The 20,608-nt window shown below is 61.1% G+C and overlaps 1 protein-coding gene across 4 annotated transcripts in view; it reads left to right on the forward strand.

Moving 5' to 3' along the window:
• Positions 1–20,608, forward strand: part of STX18 (syntaxin 18) — an 89,807-nt gene that overhangs the window by 58,967 nt on the left and 10,232 nt on the right. For 3 of the 4 annotated variants that reach the window (XM_016161217.2, XM_016161216.2, XM_036227494.1), the window contains exons 3-7: positions 4,996–5,111; positions 6,328–6,405; positions 6,568–6,634; positions 14,305–14,420; positions 19,694–19,782. In XM_016161217.2, the coding sequence (XP_016016703.2) occupies positions 4,996–5,111; positions 6,328–6,405; positions 6,568–6,634; positions 14,305–14,420; positions 19,694–19,782 (466 nt within the window). Of the gene's footprint in view, positions 1–4,995; positions 5,112–6,327; positions 6,406–6,567; positions 6,635–11,823; positions 11,851–14,251; positions 14,421–19,693; positions 19,783–20,608 lie in introns of all 4 variants that reach the window. The other variant, XM_036227495.1, reaches the window with a different exon arrangement.

Consider the following 20,608-nt stretch of genomic DNA (forward strand, 5'->3'; position numbering starts at 1 on the left):
CCAGACATGGGCTAAGCGTGTGTTCATTCATTCAAGGCCGACGTGCAGGAGAGAGATGTGACTCGCTGGGGCCAACCCGGGGCCCAGGCGGAGGGGCGCAGCTAAGAGCCGGGCACCTGACCCAGTGTCGCAGGGAAGAGGCAGAGTCTGGGGACCCAGGGGAAGGCAGGTGGGGAGACGGGGTGATGTGGGAGCTCGTAGGAGTTCTCAGAAAACAGGAGGCGAAGTTCCCCCTGACCCTAGAGCGTGGGAGGAAGGTGTCGGGGTTTGAGGGACGTGGGAGGGGAGGGAGCGGTCATCTCGCAGAGAGGGGAGCACGTGCGCGGGACGAGCAGCGTCCCTGCCGGGCACCACCCGAGGTCAGTGATCACGGCGGCGCCAGTGTTCTGCTCTCTTTCGGGGACAGCGAGCCGTTAACTCTCGCTTCTCTCCGGCCGGTCTCCTCTACCTCTGCTGTAGCACCCAACGGGTCCTCGCGTTGCTTCCCACCCCAGCGCTCGCCTGGTGGCCAGGCTTCTACGGCCCACAGAGGTGAGGGTCACCGGGGTCAGATCAGCCAGACAAGACCCCGGCACCCAGACGTTCCTGCGTGCCCGCCACGGGGAAGCAGCCCGTTACCGCGAGTTCCAGACCGTGCCGGCGTCTCACGCTGTATCGGGAGTGAGCGGCAGCCTCGGGCCCGCCTCAGCCTCGTGGCCCTCGTCATGGGCGCCACGGCGACTTTGTCCCTTCCCCCGAATAGGTGACCGCACTGCAGAAAGCAGTCCTTGATTACTTAAAGTCTCTTCACTCTCTCCAGACTTTAGCACAACATGGCTAGAAGGCCATGTGCCCTGGTTTCTTTTTTTAAAATGAAGCGCTGGTCGTGGAACATTCGGTCTCAGGAGCATCGCCTCTCTCCTGTTGAATCGCATCAGGACAGGAGCTAATGGTGGTCTCTCTCTCCCTCTCCCTCCCCCTCTCTCTCTCTCCCTCCCCCTCTCTCTCTCTCCCTCTCTTTCTCTCTCTCCCTCCCCCTCTCTCCCTCTCCCTCTCTCTCTCTCCCTCTCTCTCTCTGTCTCTCTCTCTCTCTCTTTCTCGCACGTTTCCAGCTCTTCTCTCCCTTCCGCGTTCTTTGTTTCTCTTGGCGCCTTGCTCACCCAGGCCCCAGCTCTCGGGGTCTGAGGGTGCTTTGCTTCCGTCGTCTGTCTCGCTCCCGAGACCTTGTGTCTCGGCACCGTTCCCTCGTGCAAGTCCCCTGCCACCACTCGCGCTCAGCCGGTGCCCCTTCTGACACCTCGGTTCCGCACGAGTTCGCCAGCGCTTACCGGGTGCGTGCAGCTGGGGGCGCAGCGGTGACCCGGCAGGACCGTCTGCCCAGGCCCCATCGCCGTCGCCTGAGCTGCCCCCTCTTTCCATCCGATGCGGCGTCGCCACGTTCGTCTCTGCCACTGGCTGCAGAGCGAGACTGCCGTGGGCGGCACGGAGGCCCGCCGCCTGCACCTGCCCTGTGCCCCCGCCGGACCGCAGCGCGGGCCGCTGGGCAGACAGGCTCCCTGCCCCGATGCCGTCCGGGTGCTTGACGCGGAGCGTTTCTGCGCGTCTCCCCGCCACATCCTGCCCTCAGGCTCTCGTGCACGGGTCACTTTCCTCCCAGGCGACCAGCCGGAGGGACGCCTCCCCTCCCCTTCTGGACCCTCCTGCCTGTTACGCCAAGGGCGGGCCCCTGGGTGCTGGGGAGGGGTACAGACCCCAGAGCTGGGGGTGCCTTGCTTCAAATCCAACTCCGCTGATTGTTAGCTGTGTGACCTTGGCAAGGTACTTAACCTCTCTGTGCCTCACTTGCATCATGTGTAAAATGGAAATTATAATAGTGCCTACCTCCTAGAGTTTCGAGTGTTAAGTGGATACATAAACGTGAAGGACTTAGAACATGGGTAGTGTTAATGCACGGGAAGTCTTACATAACTGTTAGTCTTTGTCCTGTGACTTAGCATGTACACAAAACTGTGGTTCATGCCTGTTATACAGCTTATTGAGAGAGCAGGGTCTATATTTTATGTCTGTAGCCCAGAGAGTGACAGTTTAATTTTATAACGTGTATTGCGCATATACTGTGGGTAATAGCATTATATAGTACCTTGTCCATAGTGTATGCCCAGTACACGCTGTGATGTTAATCTGTCACTGTTTATAGTAAAAGTAAGATTGTAGTCTTTAACTTTTGTCCATACCTTTTCAGTGACTTTTGAACACAGTGTAAAATAATATAGTATTCTCTCCTCTCTATCCTCAGGAAGTACCTAGTTGCATATTAAATCAACAGGCAGAATATTGGTGGTATTTTGTAATTTCGAACTTCCTTAATATTCTAATCAATGAAATAATAAGCAAATATTCCTTTGAATTTCTGACCAGTAAATAAACTTTATCCACTTTTTTTCTCCTTTCTTCCTGAAGTAAATTGGCTAATCCAAACCTATAGCTAACAGTCTCTTTTAACTGAATCTAATACTTAGATGCATTGAGATCTGTAATAAAATTATTCCTCTTACATCATAAAGGAAATAAAGTTAAAGCTTGATAAATTTATGTATGCACATCCTATGAGAATATAGTTTGTGGAATTATTGCTCAGATAGTTAACCTTTTCAAAGTCATGGGAATTTTGTTTTCGTGATGCTTAATTCGGGGACCTGTCACCAGCAGGCATTCATCACTTTTGATTAATTTGTTTCTAACGCTCATTGTATCTCTAGTGCCGTTCCTAAAATGTCACAGGAAAATGAGAGCCCGAACCCTTCCTCGGGCTGCTCCGTCGCCTCATGTGACGCGTGCGGAACCCGGGGTGCCGTCTCCGGCCAGCGCCTCCCCCTTCCCTTCCACACCTGCGTCATGGTCCGTGCCCTGTGCCCTAGGCTTCTCCTCGTTTACGGCCACGCCCTGCCGGGCACTTACCTGTTGACGGTGTCTGGGTCGGGCTGCGCCTCCTCTCTCCCCGGGCGAGGCCTCGGCGCAGGCTCTCGCATCCCTTCCTGGACTCGCAGCTGCGTGCCATCCGTCTGCGGGCCGGCGCCACGAGGAGCCCATGCCCAGTGCAGGTCCCTCTGTTTCACCGCCCCCGGGGGCTGAGCGAGCGGTCCCCAGCCTCTGCACTGCGGGGCTCCTTTCCAGCCACAGTGGAGTATTTGTCTTCTATGTGATCACTGTGTTTGGGGGAGCCACTTGCAGATTCGGTAGCACTTGAGAGAGAGGTGCACGGATTCGTCGTCATGCCATTGACGTTCTTTCGAAGAATGGTGGGACATAGGCTGGGCACACCGAGGGCATCTGTGGAGCATGCGCGCCCGTGCGCATGTCACGTGCTGTCCCCCGACGTAACTCGGGGGGCCCGGAGGTCGGGGCAAGGACGCTCGTTCACAGGGGCCAGCGGTTTCCTCCCAGACGTGTCCCGGCGGGGGCCCCGCCTTCTGTGGTCCGTCCAGCCGGGACCCGCAGGGCTCTGGCTCTCCCCGTGGCGCGTCTTCCTCGCTGCCTGCCCGGCAGCTCCCCGCCACCAGCTGCCCGCTGCCCCGGCCCCGCCGTCCGCTCCCAGACCAGCACCGTCACCGCAGTCCCCGTGCTCGGCGTGCCTGTGTCGGTCCCCGCTGTCGTGTGGGGCAGCAACGAGCCCTGCTCAGCGTGGAACCCTCGGCCCGGCGCGGTGGCCGCCGTCTGTGTGGCGCGGTGTCTGCGCGCGCGCGTGCACGGGCTGCGAGGACCGAACGAGTAAATCCAAGCCGCGTGCGCGGAGAGCCATGTGGTGTGGTCTCGGTGCCCGGCCCGGTGCGCCCGCCGCGGCCGCGCCGCCTTCATGCTGGGGAGGCCGGGCGCGGGCCGAGGCCACGCTTGCAGGGGGCTCGTGCTCCTGTCGGGGGGCGATACGCGCTGTAATAAAGCGGGGGCGGGGGGAGGTAGCAGCGCAGTGGTACGGCTTGGTGAGCCCCAGCCCCGGGCCGCAAAGCCATGCAGGAGGGGGGCCTTGGAAGCGAGAGGCGACAGCTTAGTGACTGCACAGGACAGGAGCAGACGGCGGGGCGGGGGCAGCGCCGGGGGCGGCAGGGGAGGCCGCCCCGTCAGGCGTCTGAGCGGAGGCGGCCGGACCTGCTGGGAGCGGGGTGGGGGGGGGCAGTGTGCCTGGGGCGCAGTGACCAGGGTGTGTGGCTGGCAGTGAGGTCACAGTGGGGGCGGGGGGTCAGGACCAAGCGCTAGTGAGGGTGGGGGCTGGCGGGGGAACGGGATGATGTTCTGAGCTCCCTGGAACCTGATATTCGGTAATTCTGAATTTCCGCTGTAATGTCCAGCGTTTGATCAGGCAGAGGGCATCGCTGCTAACGACAAAGCTGCCTCCCCCGCCTGGGTCTCAGGAAGATGAGCGGGGTCACGCAGCCCCGTATGCTGAGCTTCGGGGTGCTGCGTTACTGAAAGCGAGCACCCCCACGAGCCCAGCGACTTCAGGGTGTTTTAACTTAACGGCAGGGCAAACGAAATGTGTTTCTGAAAGCTCCTCTACTGTGCGTTTCGGAGACCGCTTGTCAGCATGGGAACGTGGCTTCTCACGGCCTCCCGGGAGCCTCCCAGGCATGCCCGCGTCGTCCTCTGGGCGGCCTCCGGGCGGCCCCCGGGCACGTCTCCGTCTGTCCCCGCCCTGCCCCGTTGCGCTGAGTCCAAGCCGCCGGGCCTGACGCGGCCTCTCCGCGCCCCCCTCGCCCGCTCTCCGGACGGGGCTGCCCCGTTTGGTCTCCGCAGGAAGCCTCTCCTACCTGACAGCCTTTTCAAGTCCTGGTTCCCCCGTCTGGATCATTCCGCCACCTGTCAGCCCGGCAGCTGCTCCTCATCCTCATCCGTTAAGTCTCAGCTTAAATGTCACTTCCGCAGGGAAGCCGTGTCTTCCCGCGCACCCCGCTCAGACGACGCTCGCCGCCGCCCTCTGGTCGTTTCATTCTGTCCCTCTCTCCAACCCCGCCCCCTCCGCAGCCACATCATGTCCGAGTACGGGAGGATGACAGACACGGAACGAGACCAGATAGACCAGGACGCCCAGACCTTCATGAGGACCTGCTCAGAAGCCATCCAGCAGCTGCGAGGTCAAGGTGAGCGCTCCGGGGACGCGGGTGCCCGGCTCCGCTCACGCCCGGGCTCGCGTGGCGCAGCCGGTGACAGCTCTGAGCCTCTGTGTTCTTGCTTCAGTTTGGGTTTTAAAACTTTAGAATCCTCCTTTTCCTGGTCAGTGTTTTAGCCGAAGCTGTTAAAACTCGCGAAAAGGCCATGATTCAAGTCAAATAAATGGGAGGAAGGAGGCAGAAAAGACCTCTGCCTCCAGACAGAACTGAAAGCAGACAGACCATGTGCGTGCATGTGTGTGTGCATGCGTGCGTGTGTTCGTGCGTGCGTGTGTGCATGCGTGCCCGTGTGCGTGCGTGCCCGGGTCCCGCCGGCGTGCAGCGGGCCCGTGGAGCCCGACATGTGGGCGACCGGGAGGAGCGAGGTCCGCGTGAGCTCTGCCTGTGCTCGCGCAGTGAGCCGCGGTAATGAACGCTGCGGGCGGGAGGAGGGCCGAGGGCCCTGGTCACTGCGGGGCCGCCCCGGCCTCCTGGGTTCCCGCCACGTGCCCCGGGCCTCGGCCCTTCATCTGGGAAGTGGAGCGCATCGCAGGGTGTCTCCCGCAGGGCTGCCGTGAAACCGGAGCCCCGTAGCACGCTTCGAAGCCGTGCCGGCACGAGCGTGGCTGTTTGAGCTCGCGGCCACCGACGGTCAGTTCCGGTGGAGGCGCCGACACGGTCCCCACGTCGTGTGTCCTCCTTGCTTCTCTTCTAATTCGCGCAGGCAGGTGCGGAGCACGTGAAATAGTGTAGAGTTCAGAGCCAGTCGCCACTGTGCCCTCGACACGGGCTTTCGTTGGGAAGTCCCGGACGAGGGGGCTCGGACGCGGTGCGAGGCCCCCGGATGTGAGTGGCTGACGGCAGCAGACGGGGCATTCCACGCCGGGCACTAGCGCCGGCCCCGGCAGGAGGAGCGTGTGGCTTGAGTGTGACTCAAACATGTCACCTGAAGGTTAACTTGAGCCTCAGACGCCGTTAACGCAAACCGGGCCGGCTCTCAAGCCGGGCCCCGGGAACGGCGCGGCCGCAGGTTTTCTCCAGGCTCTGTGCTTGTCTCGTAAAGCCTGACACCGCCTACTGTTGTGAAAATGTAATGTCACTGACACCGGACTCGTTTTCCAGCTGCATTTTAAACAGTAATTTCCACCAGAACCCGTCGCCTGCGTCGTCGGCCCGGGGAGCTGAGCGCTTTCCTTTCCTCTTGCAGCCCACAAGGACGTGGCCTCCCAGCAAGTGAAGGAGCACAGGACGGCCGTCGTGGACTTCGTGGAGGATTACCTAAAAAGTACTGCACTCGCGCTTAAGGGTCGCGCGTGGCCTTTCGGGGCAGCTGTGCTGCAACGCAGAGCTTCGCCGGCCGGGGGCCACGGTGCGCGTCGTGTTTAATGATGCCTCTGCCCGGAGGCGGTTCTAAACGGTCTGTGTTCTGCTGTTTCCCCTGCAACAGGAGTGTGTAGACTGTACTCAGAACAAAGAGCCATCCGAGTTAAACGCCTGGTGGATAAGAAGCGATTGTGAGTATTGCCTCTCTCGGGTTCCTTAATGCATGCCGTAGTAACGATAGCAGTGCTAGCCCAGAGCGCGGAAGCTCCGGCGTGCCGGGCTGGGAGTCCTTCGCCACATGCCGGAGTCGGTGTGTTTGGCACTTGCCGTGCGTCCGGCCCTGTGCCAGCGACTTCGTGTGCTCACGACAAGCCCACGAAGCAGGTCGCTTTGCGCTCATGTGCCAGACGGGGAGGCCGAGGCTTGGGAGGTGAGCGGGCTCACCGCCGAGGGCCGCGCCCAGGCTCCTGGCGCAGAACGCAGGCCCTCGCCCGCTTCGTCGCCCGGAGCCCTCGGGGGCTGCAGCGTTGGCCACTTCACCCGCGTCTCTCTGACCCCACATCCCTCGCTGCCGTGTCCGAGAGGGTGCTGGGGTGGGGGCCGGCGCGCAGCCGGCATGCTCCCCCGTGAGGCCTTCCTCAGGCAGTCGTGACACGCTCTTCCTCCTGCCCACGCTCCTCCGTGCCAGCTGCTCCCTGTACGCACCCCACTTCAGCGCCCTGCCCACCCACTGCCATGAGCATGAGCCCCCTTTGCAGGTGAGGAAGCCCCTGCAGGTAAAACGACGTGCCTCGGGCCACGCAGCCAGGCCACCGCGGAGCCGGCACCCGTCGGCTCCCCGTCCTTCCTCCCCACTGGGCCGTGTGCCGGCTCCCCGAGCGTGGGGCCTGGGCCCTCCAAGATGCTGTCCTCTCGGCCACTCGGCCGCCCGAGATCGGACCCTGAACGAACACGGAGAGCCGGGTCCAGGCCCCGGCCCTTGGTTACTTATAACTTTGGAAAGATTTTGGGGTGTTCTCTTTGAAGATAACAGTGTGTGCTGTTCGGGAAAACATTTTCTGAATTCTTACTGTGTTTGGCGCTTCGCTGGGAGGATTTACAGGGCTCGGCATAAGCCCTCCTCATGACCGTGACTTATTAGCAGGGACAGGGTGCAAAGCCAACAGCAGAGGGAGAAGGCGCATGCGTCCGGAGTCCTCTCCAGTAGAGTCGTGCCAACCCGTGTGAACTGTCCACCAGGAAGCTCACCAGACACCCACCGCTCAGGGACATCAGTGGGCCGGTCGCACAGGCACCTGCTGCCTGGCGTGAACTGAACCCCCAGGCCCCAGAAGAAAGCGGTCGTCAGCGTGAGCCGCAGTGTTGGCATGGCTCGGGCACGGTGGGCCTCTCTGGCAGCCGGGGGCTAGGAACCGAGCCCCGGGTCCCAGACAGCAGCCCCGGGCCAGGCTTGCAAACAGGCCTCGCTGGGGGGAGCAGTCCCAGGCCTGCTGGGTTAACGTGTCTGCACGTTCGTGATACAGCGTTGGAACTGCAGACACCAACCAATAGAAGTGTTCGTGGGAGACGGTAAATGGATGAGCGAAGTTGTCACTCAGCAAAACCACCCACTGCGCAAGGCCCTGAGAGCACAGGCAGGGGGCAGCAAGAGACGGGGCGGGTGCCACGTGACCGTGAAGCATTAGCCGACTCAGCCGGGCGTGTCGTCCCTGGCGAGGCCAGCAGCGAGTCCGGAGGGGACAGTGGGGCCACGAGGAGCATTGCCTCGTGCCTCTGCCCACAGACTCCGCAGCCAGACGGGCAGCCTGCGATCGGATCCTGGCCCCGCCCCTTGCAAGCTGAGTGGCTCTGGGAAGGTCGCTTAACTCCTCCGGGCCTTAGCTTCCTCAGTTTGTAAAATGGAAAAATTTGTAATACCGTGTCAGGTGGCCGTGAGAACAAAACGAGTCTGTACAGGCGCAACAGGCAGCGGACGGTTACTCCCCGCTGACGTGTACGCGCACCTACGGTTAAGCATTTACCACGTGCCAGGCAGCATGCTGATTTATCCCACTCAGTCCTCACGGCACTCTGTGAATAAGCAGCAGCACCCCCAGGACACTGGGGCTTGCAGAGCGGGGGCGGCGGGCCCGGCGCCACAGAGCGTGCGGGTGAGAGCTGGAACCCCAGGGCGGTGGGGCGGGGTGGGGAGGGGGTTCCCAGGCGAGGGCCGCGTGCCGGGGGGCGTGCGAGAGAGGGAGGGGGCGGGCAGCCTGGGCGGCGGGTCCCGGAGGGGAAGGCGGGCCCCCGAGGGCGCGCCACCTGCCATCAGACGGTGGGTCACTGGGTCTCGCCCGCCGAGGGAGAGGTGCCCGTCTGCTTTCTGGCTGCGGGCAGGCCCTGGCACTTGGGACTGAACAAGTCCCCCAAGAAGAGGCTTCGCCGCCGCCTCCGCAGTCCCTGGTTCTCAGCAGAGGCTTTGACAAACTAGGATCGGTCAGGCGGGAACTGTTCTCGTTTAGACAGTGCAGCCCAGCCTCGTCCCCTGCCACGCGGCTGCCCTGTGCCAGTTACGTGGAGCAGAGGACCTTGAGGGAGAGAACCGTGTGACCCTCCTCAGTGCGCCCACCCCCGTCCCAGGGCTTCGCTCGCCTCGCTCCAGAGTGGACCTGCCTGACACAATCTTGTCGCTCCTTCGCATCCATGTCCTACGAGGGCTCAGCTTCGCAGCACGGCGCTCGAGGCCCACGACGGCTGGACCGCAGCCCTTGGATTTATGCTCCGGCCCATTCGACCACTTGGGCTCTGAAGGGGCTCGTTCCTCGAGGCTCTGATGCCGTAATTCTCGCTGAGTTCTCTGTGCTGAACGCCCTTCACGCGAAGTCTCTGCCCCTCCCCGTCCACCTGGGAAACCCCCGTTACCTTCCAGCCCCAGCGAAGGCGTCGCCTGCTCTGTGAGGGCGACCGCTCCCGTGGGCCGTGTCGTGTGGTGGCTCCTTCCTCTGTGGGTCCCTGCGCACTGTCACGGTCAGGGGGAGCGCGTGCGCCACCCCAGCCGTTACGCGGCGCAAGCCTGCCTGGGTCCGGGGAAGCCCCCGCTAAGGACTGTTGAGTGAGTGAATGACATATTTTAAGTGGAGTTTGTTCTTTGTCGAGCTGGTTTGCTGGTTTTTTTTGTTTTTGTTTTGATTTCGTTTAGATTGGTCATGGTTACAGCTAAAACTTTTTCTTCTGAAATAGATTGGAGAAACCCAGGCGCGCATGTTTTCTGACATTTTTTGCTACTATTATATTTGTTTTGTTCTTGGTGAAAGAAAATGACGTTTGCTGGCTAAGGAGCAGGCTGATTGGTTGGGTCGCGTCACAGTTTAAGAAGGAAGGTATTTTCGTAGCCTGGTGGTCTCGTGCTCATCTGTCGTTCCCAAGGGCTCTTACTCCAAACCGGGCGGAAACGCTTTGCTTCTTTGCAGAAGCCTCAGCCGATGTGTCTGCACGTTCCCACCGTGACCGTTTGCCCAGGATAACGCCGCTAAATGTGACGTGTTTCACCCACCGGCGACACCGCGCTGCCTGAGTGACTGCGGCCTGGCGCTGGCGTGAGGCACGGGGGGACTCGCTGGGGTCTCGTCGCCGAGGTCCCGCTGACACAGAGCAGGGGCTCAGTCAGCAGTCCTTGGGCAGAGGAGGGAATGGGCGCGGCCGGTCCTTCCCGGCTCCTCGGGACCAGACAGCGACGGCTGAGCGACCGACAGGCTGTGGGCCGCTGTTGGACGCAACGGGTTCGAAATGTGCCCTTCATCTCCCTGGCTGCTGTGAGGCTCTAGTGTGTGGTTATGACTGAAGCTGAAATAACCCCCAGGTGTCTTCCTGGGCACATGCTCTAGTTGTAAAACATCTGAATTAGTCAAATCTTTCCCCTTTCCAGAAAGTAATCAGACGGTGTAACATTGGCTTTTTCTTGGGAAGGAGGTTTAAGGCGGCAATCCGGAAATCAGAATTAACCACTGATACCCTTTTCTGCTAGTTCTGTGGAGACAGAATAAACCTTATAGAAGTCCAAAGTTAAAACATTGGGCCTCTCCCTCCACGTAGCCGTTTCTTTCCCGTCAAGTGGCAGGCCGCCCATTCCGTGCCGCCGTGGCCAGCCGTGCTGTACGGCCCGCTGCTTTTCAGCGCATCGTTGGAACTCATCACTTGCGCTGGTACACAATGCTCTCAGAAGTGCAGACGCCTGGCCGCCTTGTCCCGAGGGAGGCTGGGGAGGGATAAGCCACTCACCCCCCCCCCCCCCGAGAGACAGTGGTTTCTTCTAGCACCGAGTGGGTCATGGACAGCAGGCAGGGGACGGGCCGCACTACTGCACCTGCCGCATTTGTCACTGTAGACGCTAGTGCGCCCTGCTGTGGTCCTGGAGGACGGGGCGAGCTTTTGCTGCGCCGTCCTGAGGAGAGCCGGCCCCCCCAGTGAGCGCTGCTCCCAGAACTGTGTCCGTGGCCCGCCAGGTGGCGCGGTCCCTGGCCCCTCGCGTGTGCGATGCGGTGTCGGCAGCTGTGGGCACCGTGCTGCGCGTCGGGTCCCCAGACTGCACTCGTCTTAGAGCGGACGGCCCTGCTCTGTCCCGGTCCCCCCCCGCCCGGACCTTGTTATCGTTTTCACTGCCCAGAACAGTGGTCTTACTCACGTCTACAAAAGGGATCAGCAGACTGCTCCGTGGGCCACATCTAGCCCTTTGCCTCTTCTTTTACAGCCCTCAAGCTAAGCTCAGTTTGTATATTTTTAAAGGTTCGTGAAACAAAAGAAAAAAAGAATACAAGACAGAGACCACACGTGGTTTACAAAGCCTAAAACACTTACCGTCGGGCCCTTCTCGTGAGAAGCGCGCCGGCCCCTGGCGAAGGCTCTCCGAGGCGAAGGGCTTCTCTCCTTGCTCGTTCTTCGCCGCCCGTCGCAGACCGATGTGTGTTTCCCACCGCGCAGGACGGGCTCCCCCGTCAGGTGACCCGCCACCGTAGTTCGATGACACCTGAACTGGGCTGCACCGTGTTCAGGAGACGAGGCCACTGACTGGGGGTAGCGGCAGGTCGTTAGATGTTCCCGGGCCCCTCTTCAGTGCTGCACCCACATCCCAGCGGCCCGCTGACGGTTTGCGGCCGGGGTCACGGACCACGCTTTGAGACGCACCGGCCCGAAGATCACCTAGCGTCTGGCGCGTGCCCAGCAAACACCTGCCGCACGTGAGTGGGCGGCGGTGCGGGCAGGTGGCTCACTCGTGGCCGCGTGAGACGCTTCCCGCTCCGTGGGAGCACGCGGTGCCTGTGCCTGAGCGGCACCTTGGTCGGAAGCCACTTTCTGCGTTACAGTGCTGTCACGTTACACGTCAGATAAGTCTTGTTTCCCCTAGAGCCTTTACTGGGGACGTAAAAGAAGGGTCAGGGCTAGACTTGAACCTGGAATATGAATCATTTTTCTCTAATATTTGTATAGGGCTTTACTTGAGATTTGCAAAGAATCTCTCACATAGTTTCTTATTTCAAAACTGAAAAAATCTGTTTCTCTTCCCCTTTTTCTTTCTCCTTTTGTTCTTTTAAAATTTTAAACAAAATCCTAAGATTTTTCAAATAAGGGACCTGGAAACAGATGGCGGCCAAGTAGAAACTGTGTTGATTGCAGTTATGAAATGCTCAGCCTCCAGTTAGAGAAATTAATTGAAATAAATCATGGGGCATAAACTGATCTTTCTGATGACTTTAAAAATGGCTTTTTTTTTTTTTTTTCCCAAATTGCCTTCCACTAGATAATTTGTAATTTCCCTGAGGGATTTCAGTAGACATTCTGTGTATAATTAGATCTGTTTTCATCATTTAAAAAAAGCACTGAACTTTGTCCCCGTCTGCTGCATTGCAGCCTTTTGTTCATCTTAAATTGAGAACTGGCACACGCGCTACTCCGGGCACAAAGGATGACGGACGTTAAAGAAGCCCCTTGTTTAAAAGCCAGCTAAGCCCTTCGCCTCCGTGGACAGTTCGGTCGTGCAGCTGAGGTGGGGGGCGGAGCACGGTGGGCGTGTGCGGTGGTGGGGTGAGTTCCCCAGAACAGGGGGTGGGCGGCAGTGGAGATGGCGAGTTGCTTATACACAGAGCGACCGATCCAGTAAGCAGACATCTAAGGACGGTGGAAATGTGAAGGGGAAGCAGCCGGAATGAGCCCTGTGGCGTTGGACTGTAGTTAAAGGTGCTGGTGTGAGCTCATGGAACCACTGGGGTGACCCGTCAGATGAGACGGCCCGAGGACAGCAGGCCGGTCCTGCGGAGCGGCATGGCGGAGAGCAGGCTCCGCACCATGCAAGCGGCGCGTGGCGGCCCCCCGCCCTCGCCCCTGCTCACCGTTGCAGACTCCCCGAGGCCTCCCCGCCCGCAGCCCCTCTCAGGAGTCAGCCCTGCCCACTGGGTCGATGCTGCAGAGCTGCCTTGCCTGGAACTCAGGTCCTTTGGGGAAAAAAGTAAAAACTCCGTGAGAATGGTCTCTGCGGCCAGGGTGTGTGGACAAGACACCCTTTCTGGAACTCCAGGATGTATTCCAGTGCAGTAATGGCTCTGCGGGGTCGGGGAGTAAAGCACCCATGTAGCTCGCACTCGGCTTTCTCGGACACGTTTGACCGCAGAAGTCCCTACTCGTGGGACCTGGGGCGGCTCTGCCCTCCTCGGAGCGCTTGTCGGAGCCTGGCCTCTGGGGCCGGTTCCCTGCGGTCACAAACCCAGCCACGTGTGATGTGTGACCTGTGACCTGGGCAGCCCACTAACTCCCGTATACCTCGGCTTCCTCCTCTGCTAAAAGGTCTTTAACACTAGCACCCACCTCGTAGGGATGGTGGCGTCAGATAAACTCGCCCGTGTGAAGTGCTCAGAAAAGCCCGGCACACAGTAAGCCCTCCGTGGGCGCAGCTGGCGTCACTGCCGCCTCACACGTGTTCACATTGTCCTTGCTGTTCAGCCTCTCTGCCTGTCACCATGCACTCGGTCGTAGATCTTCTCGGCTCTCTGCCCATGATCTTCATGGCGCCGTGCGGACTCCAGGCCCGTCGTTTCGTTTCATAACCGACTTCTCTCCTCTCCTGTTAGCCTTTTACTGACAGTTGCAAAGCGTCCATTCATTCAGCCCGCGCTTATGAAATGCTGAATGCCAGGCACGCCTCTGGCCTCTAGGGCTCCACAGCAACCGCGCGCACTGCCGTGGAGCATGACGGACGATGAAGACGTGAACTAGCCAGGCCGTCCCGGTCCGCGGTGACCACGTGAAGCAGGCAGGCGGGCGCCGTGCTGCAGCCACGCGCGGGGGCCTTTTCCAGACGGGAAAGTCGGGGAGGCCTCTCTGCGCAGGCGAGGTGGGCCCGGCCCTGCGGGTGGCCCGAGGCCCGGCCGCAGGCGGAGCGCGGAGGCAGCACCGCCTGCAGAAGCCCGGGCTCCCGGGGCGGGTCGTTCCACCCGGCGGGTGTTAAGGCGTGCACTTCTACACTTAAACTATTTTTAACAGACTGCTTGCGTGCTATGTAATGGGCCCGCACGCATGTGCACGTAGCCAGGCTTTTGTATTGGTGGAAAACAGCCAGCCTCCTGGGTTCGTCGAGCGTGGAACAGCCATCCGGGCTCCACTGCCCACGTGGCGGGCCCTGCCTCCCTCCCCTCAGCACGCGCTGACCTCGCTGCCCCCCAGCGCTGTGGCACTGCAGGCAGCGAGTGCCCCGCGGGCGGCGTGTCGGGGCGCCGCCGGGCCCAGGGCGGGGCGCAGAGCAGGTGTGCCGGCGTCTCGCGGGGCGCCCTGGCGTTGCCAAGACGGAGTCCTGTTGCTGAAGTAAACGGCACGATTGCTAATTATTTATTTTCAGATCTAAGCTGGAACCAGAACCAAACACAAAGAGAAGGGAATCCGTGTCATCTGAGAAAGTTTCCCAAGATCCTTCGAAAGACTCTGAAGAAAAATCTGTCGCTGAAGAGTTTCCAGGTATGGGTTAAAATCGGGATCTTCCCTTGCGTGTCCTCCGTCTGACAAGTTAGCAAAGACGCAACGCGGGAGAAGGCACGGTCCCGGGGGGCTCGTGCTGTGTGTACTTGCGTAAGCACAGGAAACAGAAGTGGTGGCCTTTGTTCTGTCGCAGTCAGATCGTAGTGACCGCTGCTGGGGCAGGGCGGGAGGGCGCCCCCAGTCACCGGGGGACCCACAGGGTCCACGAGGAAGGGCCTGGCGTCGCCGCGCCCAGGGCGTGGGAGGCAGGAGACAGCGTCCAGAGGAAGCGATGGCGTCCGCCCGCAGGTCTTGCGTGTCAGCCTCGGGAGAGGCGGCCTGCTGCCTCCCTGCCCCCCGGCGGCATACTGCCCGGTGATCTCGGGGCACTGGCAGCGCCGACCCCGCGGGGGCTGACCAGCCGCCTTGGGATGCAGCACGTGATTTCAGTGGCCTTCGACAGCCAGTGGAGCCAGCAGACACAGCGCAAGCCTGGGTTTATGTGCTTCCTGTCCTCGCGTGTGCTGGGGGGCCCCTGACCGAGAAGAGCTCCCGACACGCAGTGGGTGCCTAGCAGATGCGGGTCTGCACCAAGTCCGGGAACACGGGAGCGCGTGGTGCTGCGGAGGTGCTCGGCCTGTGCTCGGGCGGTACGGCCGCCCAGCGCGGGGAAGCGTGCTTGGTGCGCCCGCCTCAGGCGTGAGCAGGGGCTCTGCCGTGCACGGACCCAGGAGGGCGGCGTGCCGGAGCCGGGCATCTTCTGCACGATGACGGCGGCTCTGGTTTGCCGTAGGTCCCAGGTGCCAGGCACCGCCCCGGTTCCTTACAGACGTCACCGCCAGCGCACAGCTGCCCTCGGGGTGCTTTCACGACCCTCGTTTTCAGGCGAGCCTTGCGAAAGGCCCCCAGGGGCTGGGCAGCTTGTGCGCCTGGGCCGCCTCCCCATCTCATTCATTCCCTGCATTTTGCGAGGGAGGGGAGGGGATTCCTAACGCCTCCTGGCTTGCAAGCCTGGAAGATGCCACAGGCCCTTTCCCTGCATGCAGGCAGCTTCAGTGGGGGAGGGGGCAAGGAGACTCACGGTGAGCGAGCCCTCACGGAGCCGGGGCGTCGGCAGATCCAGCTTTATTGGGTCTTTTGAGGTGTTACTGTAATTAGTTTGTGTGTAAGGAAACAGCTTTGGAGAGATTATGGAGCCTGTTCAAAGTCAAACAAAAAGAAGAGGCAGCTCTGGACTTGCATGCGGCTCCCTGTCTTTGTAGAGCCTGAGCCCACCCCCTCTGGTGGCCGCCTGCCTCCCAGGGGCCCCGTCTCCACTTGTCCCTAACGAGGGAGAACCCCAACATCACGCATGAGTAATGGGTCCCTGTTTTTCCTAAAACACTGCATAGAGATAGCGTATCTAAATTGACCCATGCCAGACAAAGTATCCTCATTCATTCATTCAAGAAACACTGTTGGGGCTGGCGAGAGTGGGGAGAAGAGATGTGGCATCTGCCCTGCCGGGCCCTGCGCCCACACTGGGTGCTGTCGCGCCAGGCGCTGTGCTGCGTGCCGGGGGTGCGGTCGTGAGCAGAAGGTGGGCGCGCCTGCCGACAGCCCAGTGGGCAGCGGGTAGACGTCAGCGGAACAATCACACAGATGAGCGTCCGTCACCGCGTGTGCCGTGAGAGAGGCCTGGCAGCAGGAGGGGCTTGGCCTGCCGGGGAGGTGGAGACCTTATGTTTCAGGATGCCCAAGAAAGAGACGTGTGGCCAGGAGGTCTGTGGAAAGATGCCGAGCATCAGTCGTAGGCAGGGACATGCGAATCGAGACCACGGTGCGGTGCTGCTCCGCGCCCGCCAGGGCGGCTGGAGAGAAAAGGGCAGAGGACAACAGCAGGCGCTGGCCAGGCCACGGAGCATCGGAGGCGGCACCCAGGAAAGCGCTCTGCAGGCCAAGGCGCCAGCCAGTGCAAAGGCGCGGGAGGGGGAGGAGAGCTTAGTGCACGTGCAGCACACGCACACGCACACACACACGCGGGGAGCACGGGGAGAGCGGCACGGAAGAGCCGAGGCCGAGGGCTGGTCACTCAGGCCCCCGGAGGCCGTGGTAGCGGCTGGGCGTTGGTTCTGCGAGTAGCGAGAGGCCCCCGGAGGGTCTTAAGCTGGGCGCTGGCGGAGTCGGAGAGGAGTGAGGAAGGGCGGGGCAGGCGGACTCGTTAGGAGGCCCTTGCAGTGGTCCCGACCGGATGACCGTGTGTGACGTTCAGGAGGCAGCGGCCGTGCTGTGGGGCTGAAGGTCAGCGAGCAGGGAGGTGAGGGGGTGAGGGCCACGGGGCAGTCGGGGATGCTCCCAGGCTTAGGTCGGGTCTGGCAGCAGGGCAGGGCGGGGCGGGCGGGGGCGGAAACAGTTCTGGTCTAGATGTTAGGGCCGAGGCGCCTGTTGGTTTTCCAGGCGGAAACGGTGTCTCAGTTGAGCCCAGGGCTGGGGAGGACGACGGGGCTGGAGACGAGGCGTGGGAAATGGACAGCGTAGAGCCACGGGCCTGCAGGCGTCGCCCAAGGAGAGCACGGGGTCGGGGAGAAGCCCGCGCCCACCGTGGGCGCTTGACCGTGCCCGCGCATCCCAGCCGTGGGGCTGGTAGGTGAGCCTTGTCGCCCACAGCCAGCCTCCTGCCCTGCCCTCGCCTCTCGCCGGCTGGAGCCGGGCTCGCCTGGCCACGGGCGTTTGATGAGTGGGTCTACAGTTAGCAGCAGGAGTTTCAATATCCAGGCTTTGAGGTTTTTGTTTTCAGATTTTAGTTCCCTTTTGAAACACGAGATGTAACTCGGACAAAAATACGTGTAGGCTCGGGCTGCTACGGTTGTAGGCAGACGGTGGTCTCTAGCCCGTTACGCTCCTGTGTGTTTTCAAAAGGGACCAGTTTTGTTTGTTTTTTATTGAGTCAACAGCATTAAGCACCACCGTGGTCACCGCGGACCTCTGTCCATAGCCGACATTCAGGGCCGTTTCTTCCATGTCCTCGCTCAGGCAGAAGGCCGTCTTCGGCACCCCTTGCTTGTTTCCTGGCCTTGGCCCCCAGCCGTGGGCGGGCATGTGGTCTGTGAGTGCTGACTCCTCGGGCGGCCGTGGCTCCCGCCCTCCGGGGCTCACAGTGACAGATAAGATTCCAGCCCCTGAGGAAGTAAGTCGTGCTGAGAGGTGGCATGGGTGCAAAGGACAGCGCTCCGGCGAGGGCCAGGGGACCCCAGGAGGAGGTGGCCCTGAGAAATGCGTCTGGACCCAGCTTAGGCGTCCGAGCGGAGGGAGCAGGTGAGTGCCGCTCGGAGGGCTGGGGTGCAGTCGGTAGGGAGTCAAAGCCGGGAAGGTGGTGGGGCCGGGCCCCGGAGTGCGGACCGGAGGCTCCTGGCATCTGCTGGCATCGGAGGGGCCGAGTCCAGGCGGAGCTGTGGCGCGGGGAGCCCCGTGCTGCCTCCGAGTCTTCAGCGGCAGGTCCGCGTGGTCCCCGGCGGGCCCGCGTGGTCCGTGACAGGCCTGCGTGGCTCGTGATAGGTCCGCGTGGCCCCCGGCATGTCTGTCCGGCTCCCAGCAGCTGCGGGGTGAGCCGGCTGCTGAGCGCGGTTCCCTTAACACACTCGCCATTCTGGCTCAGAGCTGTTTCTAATTTTGATGTCTTCATCTCTTAAAAACGTAAAAGTAAAAGCTTGGCCTGGGTACCCTAACGGGGTCAGGTAGGAGCCAGAGGGCCCTGGGCCGGGCTGGGTGAGCGGGAGGTGCAGGCGTCTCTCCCGGGGACCAGTGTCTCAGAAAACACTGCATCAGTTTCCCAAGAGGCTCGCAGCCTGTCTCCAGACATGTCTTTTATGTATGAAGTATGTGTTTGTTATGTAATATTTTGCATAAAGATGTCTCATAAATATGAAAACAGTTCTGGCACAAACAGCCATTTTTGAAAAGCTCGCACGGTCGTGGATGACACGGCCTTCTCTGTGATAGGGGGGCCCGGAGAGCCGGCCGAGGTGCGCGTGGGCCCGCCCACCCGCCTGTCCCCGTCAGCGCCGTGCTCGAATTCTCCCCTCGTCGGTCTGGGGACAGAAACGCGTCTTTGCCCTTGCCAAGGGCCCAACGCCAGCTGTGGGGGACGCGCAGAGACCGAGGAGGAGGAGAAGCAGCAGGGCCTGCCTCGGGGCCCTGGGCAACCCACTGCCGAGCTCAGAGGCAGCGCCGAGGCGCCAGGCGCAAAGCCACCTCTAGAGACAGGGCCCGCGGCCGTCTCCGCCAGGGAGGGTCGCCCCACCCCCAGCCCGGAAGCCGCACAGGCGCCTGCACCAGGCCCCTGGCTGGCGCCGCCCCCCTTCTGGGAGCCTGCGCGTCGTGGAGGACCTGCCACGTGTGCGTGTGATCACGGTGCACTGCCAGCCAGCACGTCACGCCCAGGCGTCCGTGCTAGGGTAGAGCCGACGTGTGCACAGCGTGACGGGCACGTGGCACATCGCAGAGTGAGCAAAGGCTCGCCGGTGGGAGGACGGGGCATCCTTACAGTGGAGGGTCACGCAGCCGTTTAGCAGGACGAGGTAGGCCTGCATGGACCCCCCGGGGCGATGCCCAAGGCACTTCTCCGTCAAGCCATGACGAGGAGGTGTTAGAGCAATACGTAGCTCTGACGTCGTTGCGTCGAAACTCTGTGTTGTCTCTGGGTCGAGGCGGAGGGAGGCGGGGGGTCGCACATCTGTTTGTGAAGGTGCTCGGGTCGGCCTGCGAGGCCGCACCAGACAGGAGAGAAATGGGATTAGGGAGCGGCGTTCTCCTCTATTGCTCACATGTTTATAGCTGTTTTTACCCCAAAAATACCTATATATTTTGGGAGGAGTATAAGTGTGTGAGTGTGTTTCGAAGTAAGATACAGTGATGACTGGCCCCAAACAATGTCCCTTTGTTTGGCGCCATTGCCGAAATCGCTGCGGTACTGCAGGTGCGCACACGACCCCCTCGCACACACGCATGTGCACACGCCCCACACACACACACACATGCACACACACGCACACACACCCCCGCACACATGCACGCACACACACCCCCGCACACACGCATGCACGCACACGCAGCTCTGCACAGTGCGCGAGAATCGTGCCGCCGCGCCTGAGTGTTGGCCACAGGTCGCCGCGTGTGGACCGGCTCTAAGGTCCCGCTCCCCCTCGTGTGTCCCATGTCCCTGCCCCCGAAGCCCCCGAAGCCCCCGAGGCCAGCCTGCTCGCGCATGAGTGCACTGCTCTTTTCTCTCTGAACAGAGAAGATTCCGGCCGAAGCACAACCCGAACTGGGAATCTGGGGAGACGGCAGAGGCGAAGACGAGTTGTCTCCAGAAGAAACGCAGATGGTAATGCCGTTCTCCGCTTAGTCGGTTCTTTTTAGCTGGTTTTAGTAAGAACATTTCATCGGGGAGGTCATCCTGAATGCCCTTGCCCTGATTTTTATACTGAGTTTTTAAATTATAAATAATTTAGATACAATTTTTCCACTGGATTGCTTAATTCCTAGTGTGCTTTTCACATATTTTGAATTTGCAGTAACATAATTAAAGGAGAAATGGCCTTGGAATAATTTTACTAATATTAGATATCTTTTCAGCGGCAGTCAAACGTCTTCTAGACTAAAAGGTCTTTTATAATTGCCGCTCTGGTGCTTTTTAATGGTTGAATTACTGGGGTGCTGGTAATGCAAAGAGAGCGTACGGGGCGGCGGGGAAACGCAGAGGAGCGCCCCGGCTGCCGTCCTCGGCTCCCCGGAGCCCCCTGCCCCCCACCCGCCACCCGCCGTCCCCCGTGTCTGGGCGCGTTTCCGAGGGAAGCGGAGAGGCTGGCAGCGGCGGCCGTGTGCAGCTCACCGGGACGGGACGCCGGCGGGCCGCCGCTGAACGGAGCACCCCACGGGGACAGGCGTCTCCTAGAGCTGCCCTCACGTCGCCCTGCCCGTGCCCTGAGCGCCGCGAGGCCGGCGCCCTCACCGCGGCTTTGCAGCGGCCGTCCTCACGAATGACGGCCCCTTCGCGGGGGACAGAACCTTTTGGCGCTCGTTTTCTCCACGACGCTCCACGTTCACACCAAGCGGCGGTGGGCGCGTCGCCATCCGCTTTCAGCTTTGGTGAAAGGCCGTGAAGCGTCGTGCCTGGGGCCCCCCAGTTCGTAAGTGGTGGGACTGAGGGA

This window comes from Rousettus aegyptiacus, unplaced genomic scaffold, assembly GCF_014176215.1.
Source record: "Rousettus aegyptiacus isolate mRouAeg1 unplaced genomic scaffold, mRouAeg1.p scaffold_m13_p_10, whole genome shotgun sequence".
Classification (NCBI taxonomy): Eukaryota; Metazoa; Chordata; class Mammalia; order Chiroptera; family Pteropodidae; genus Rousettus; species Rousettus aegyptiacus.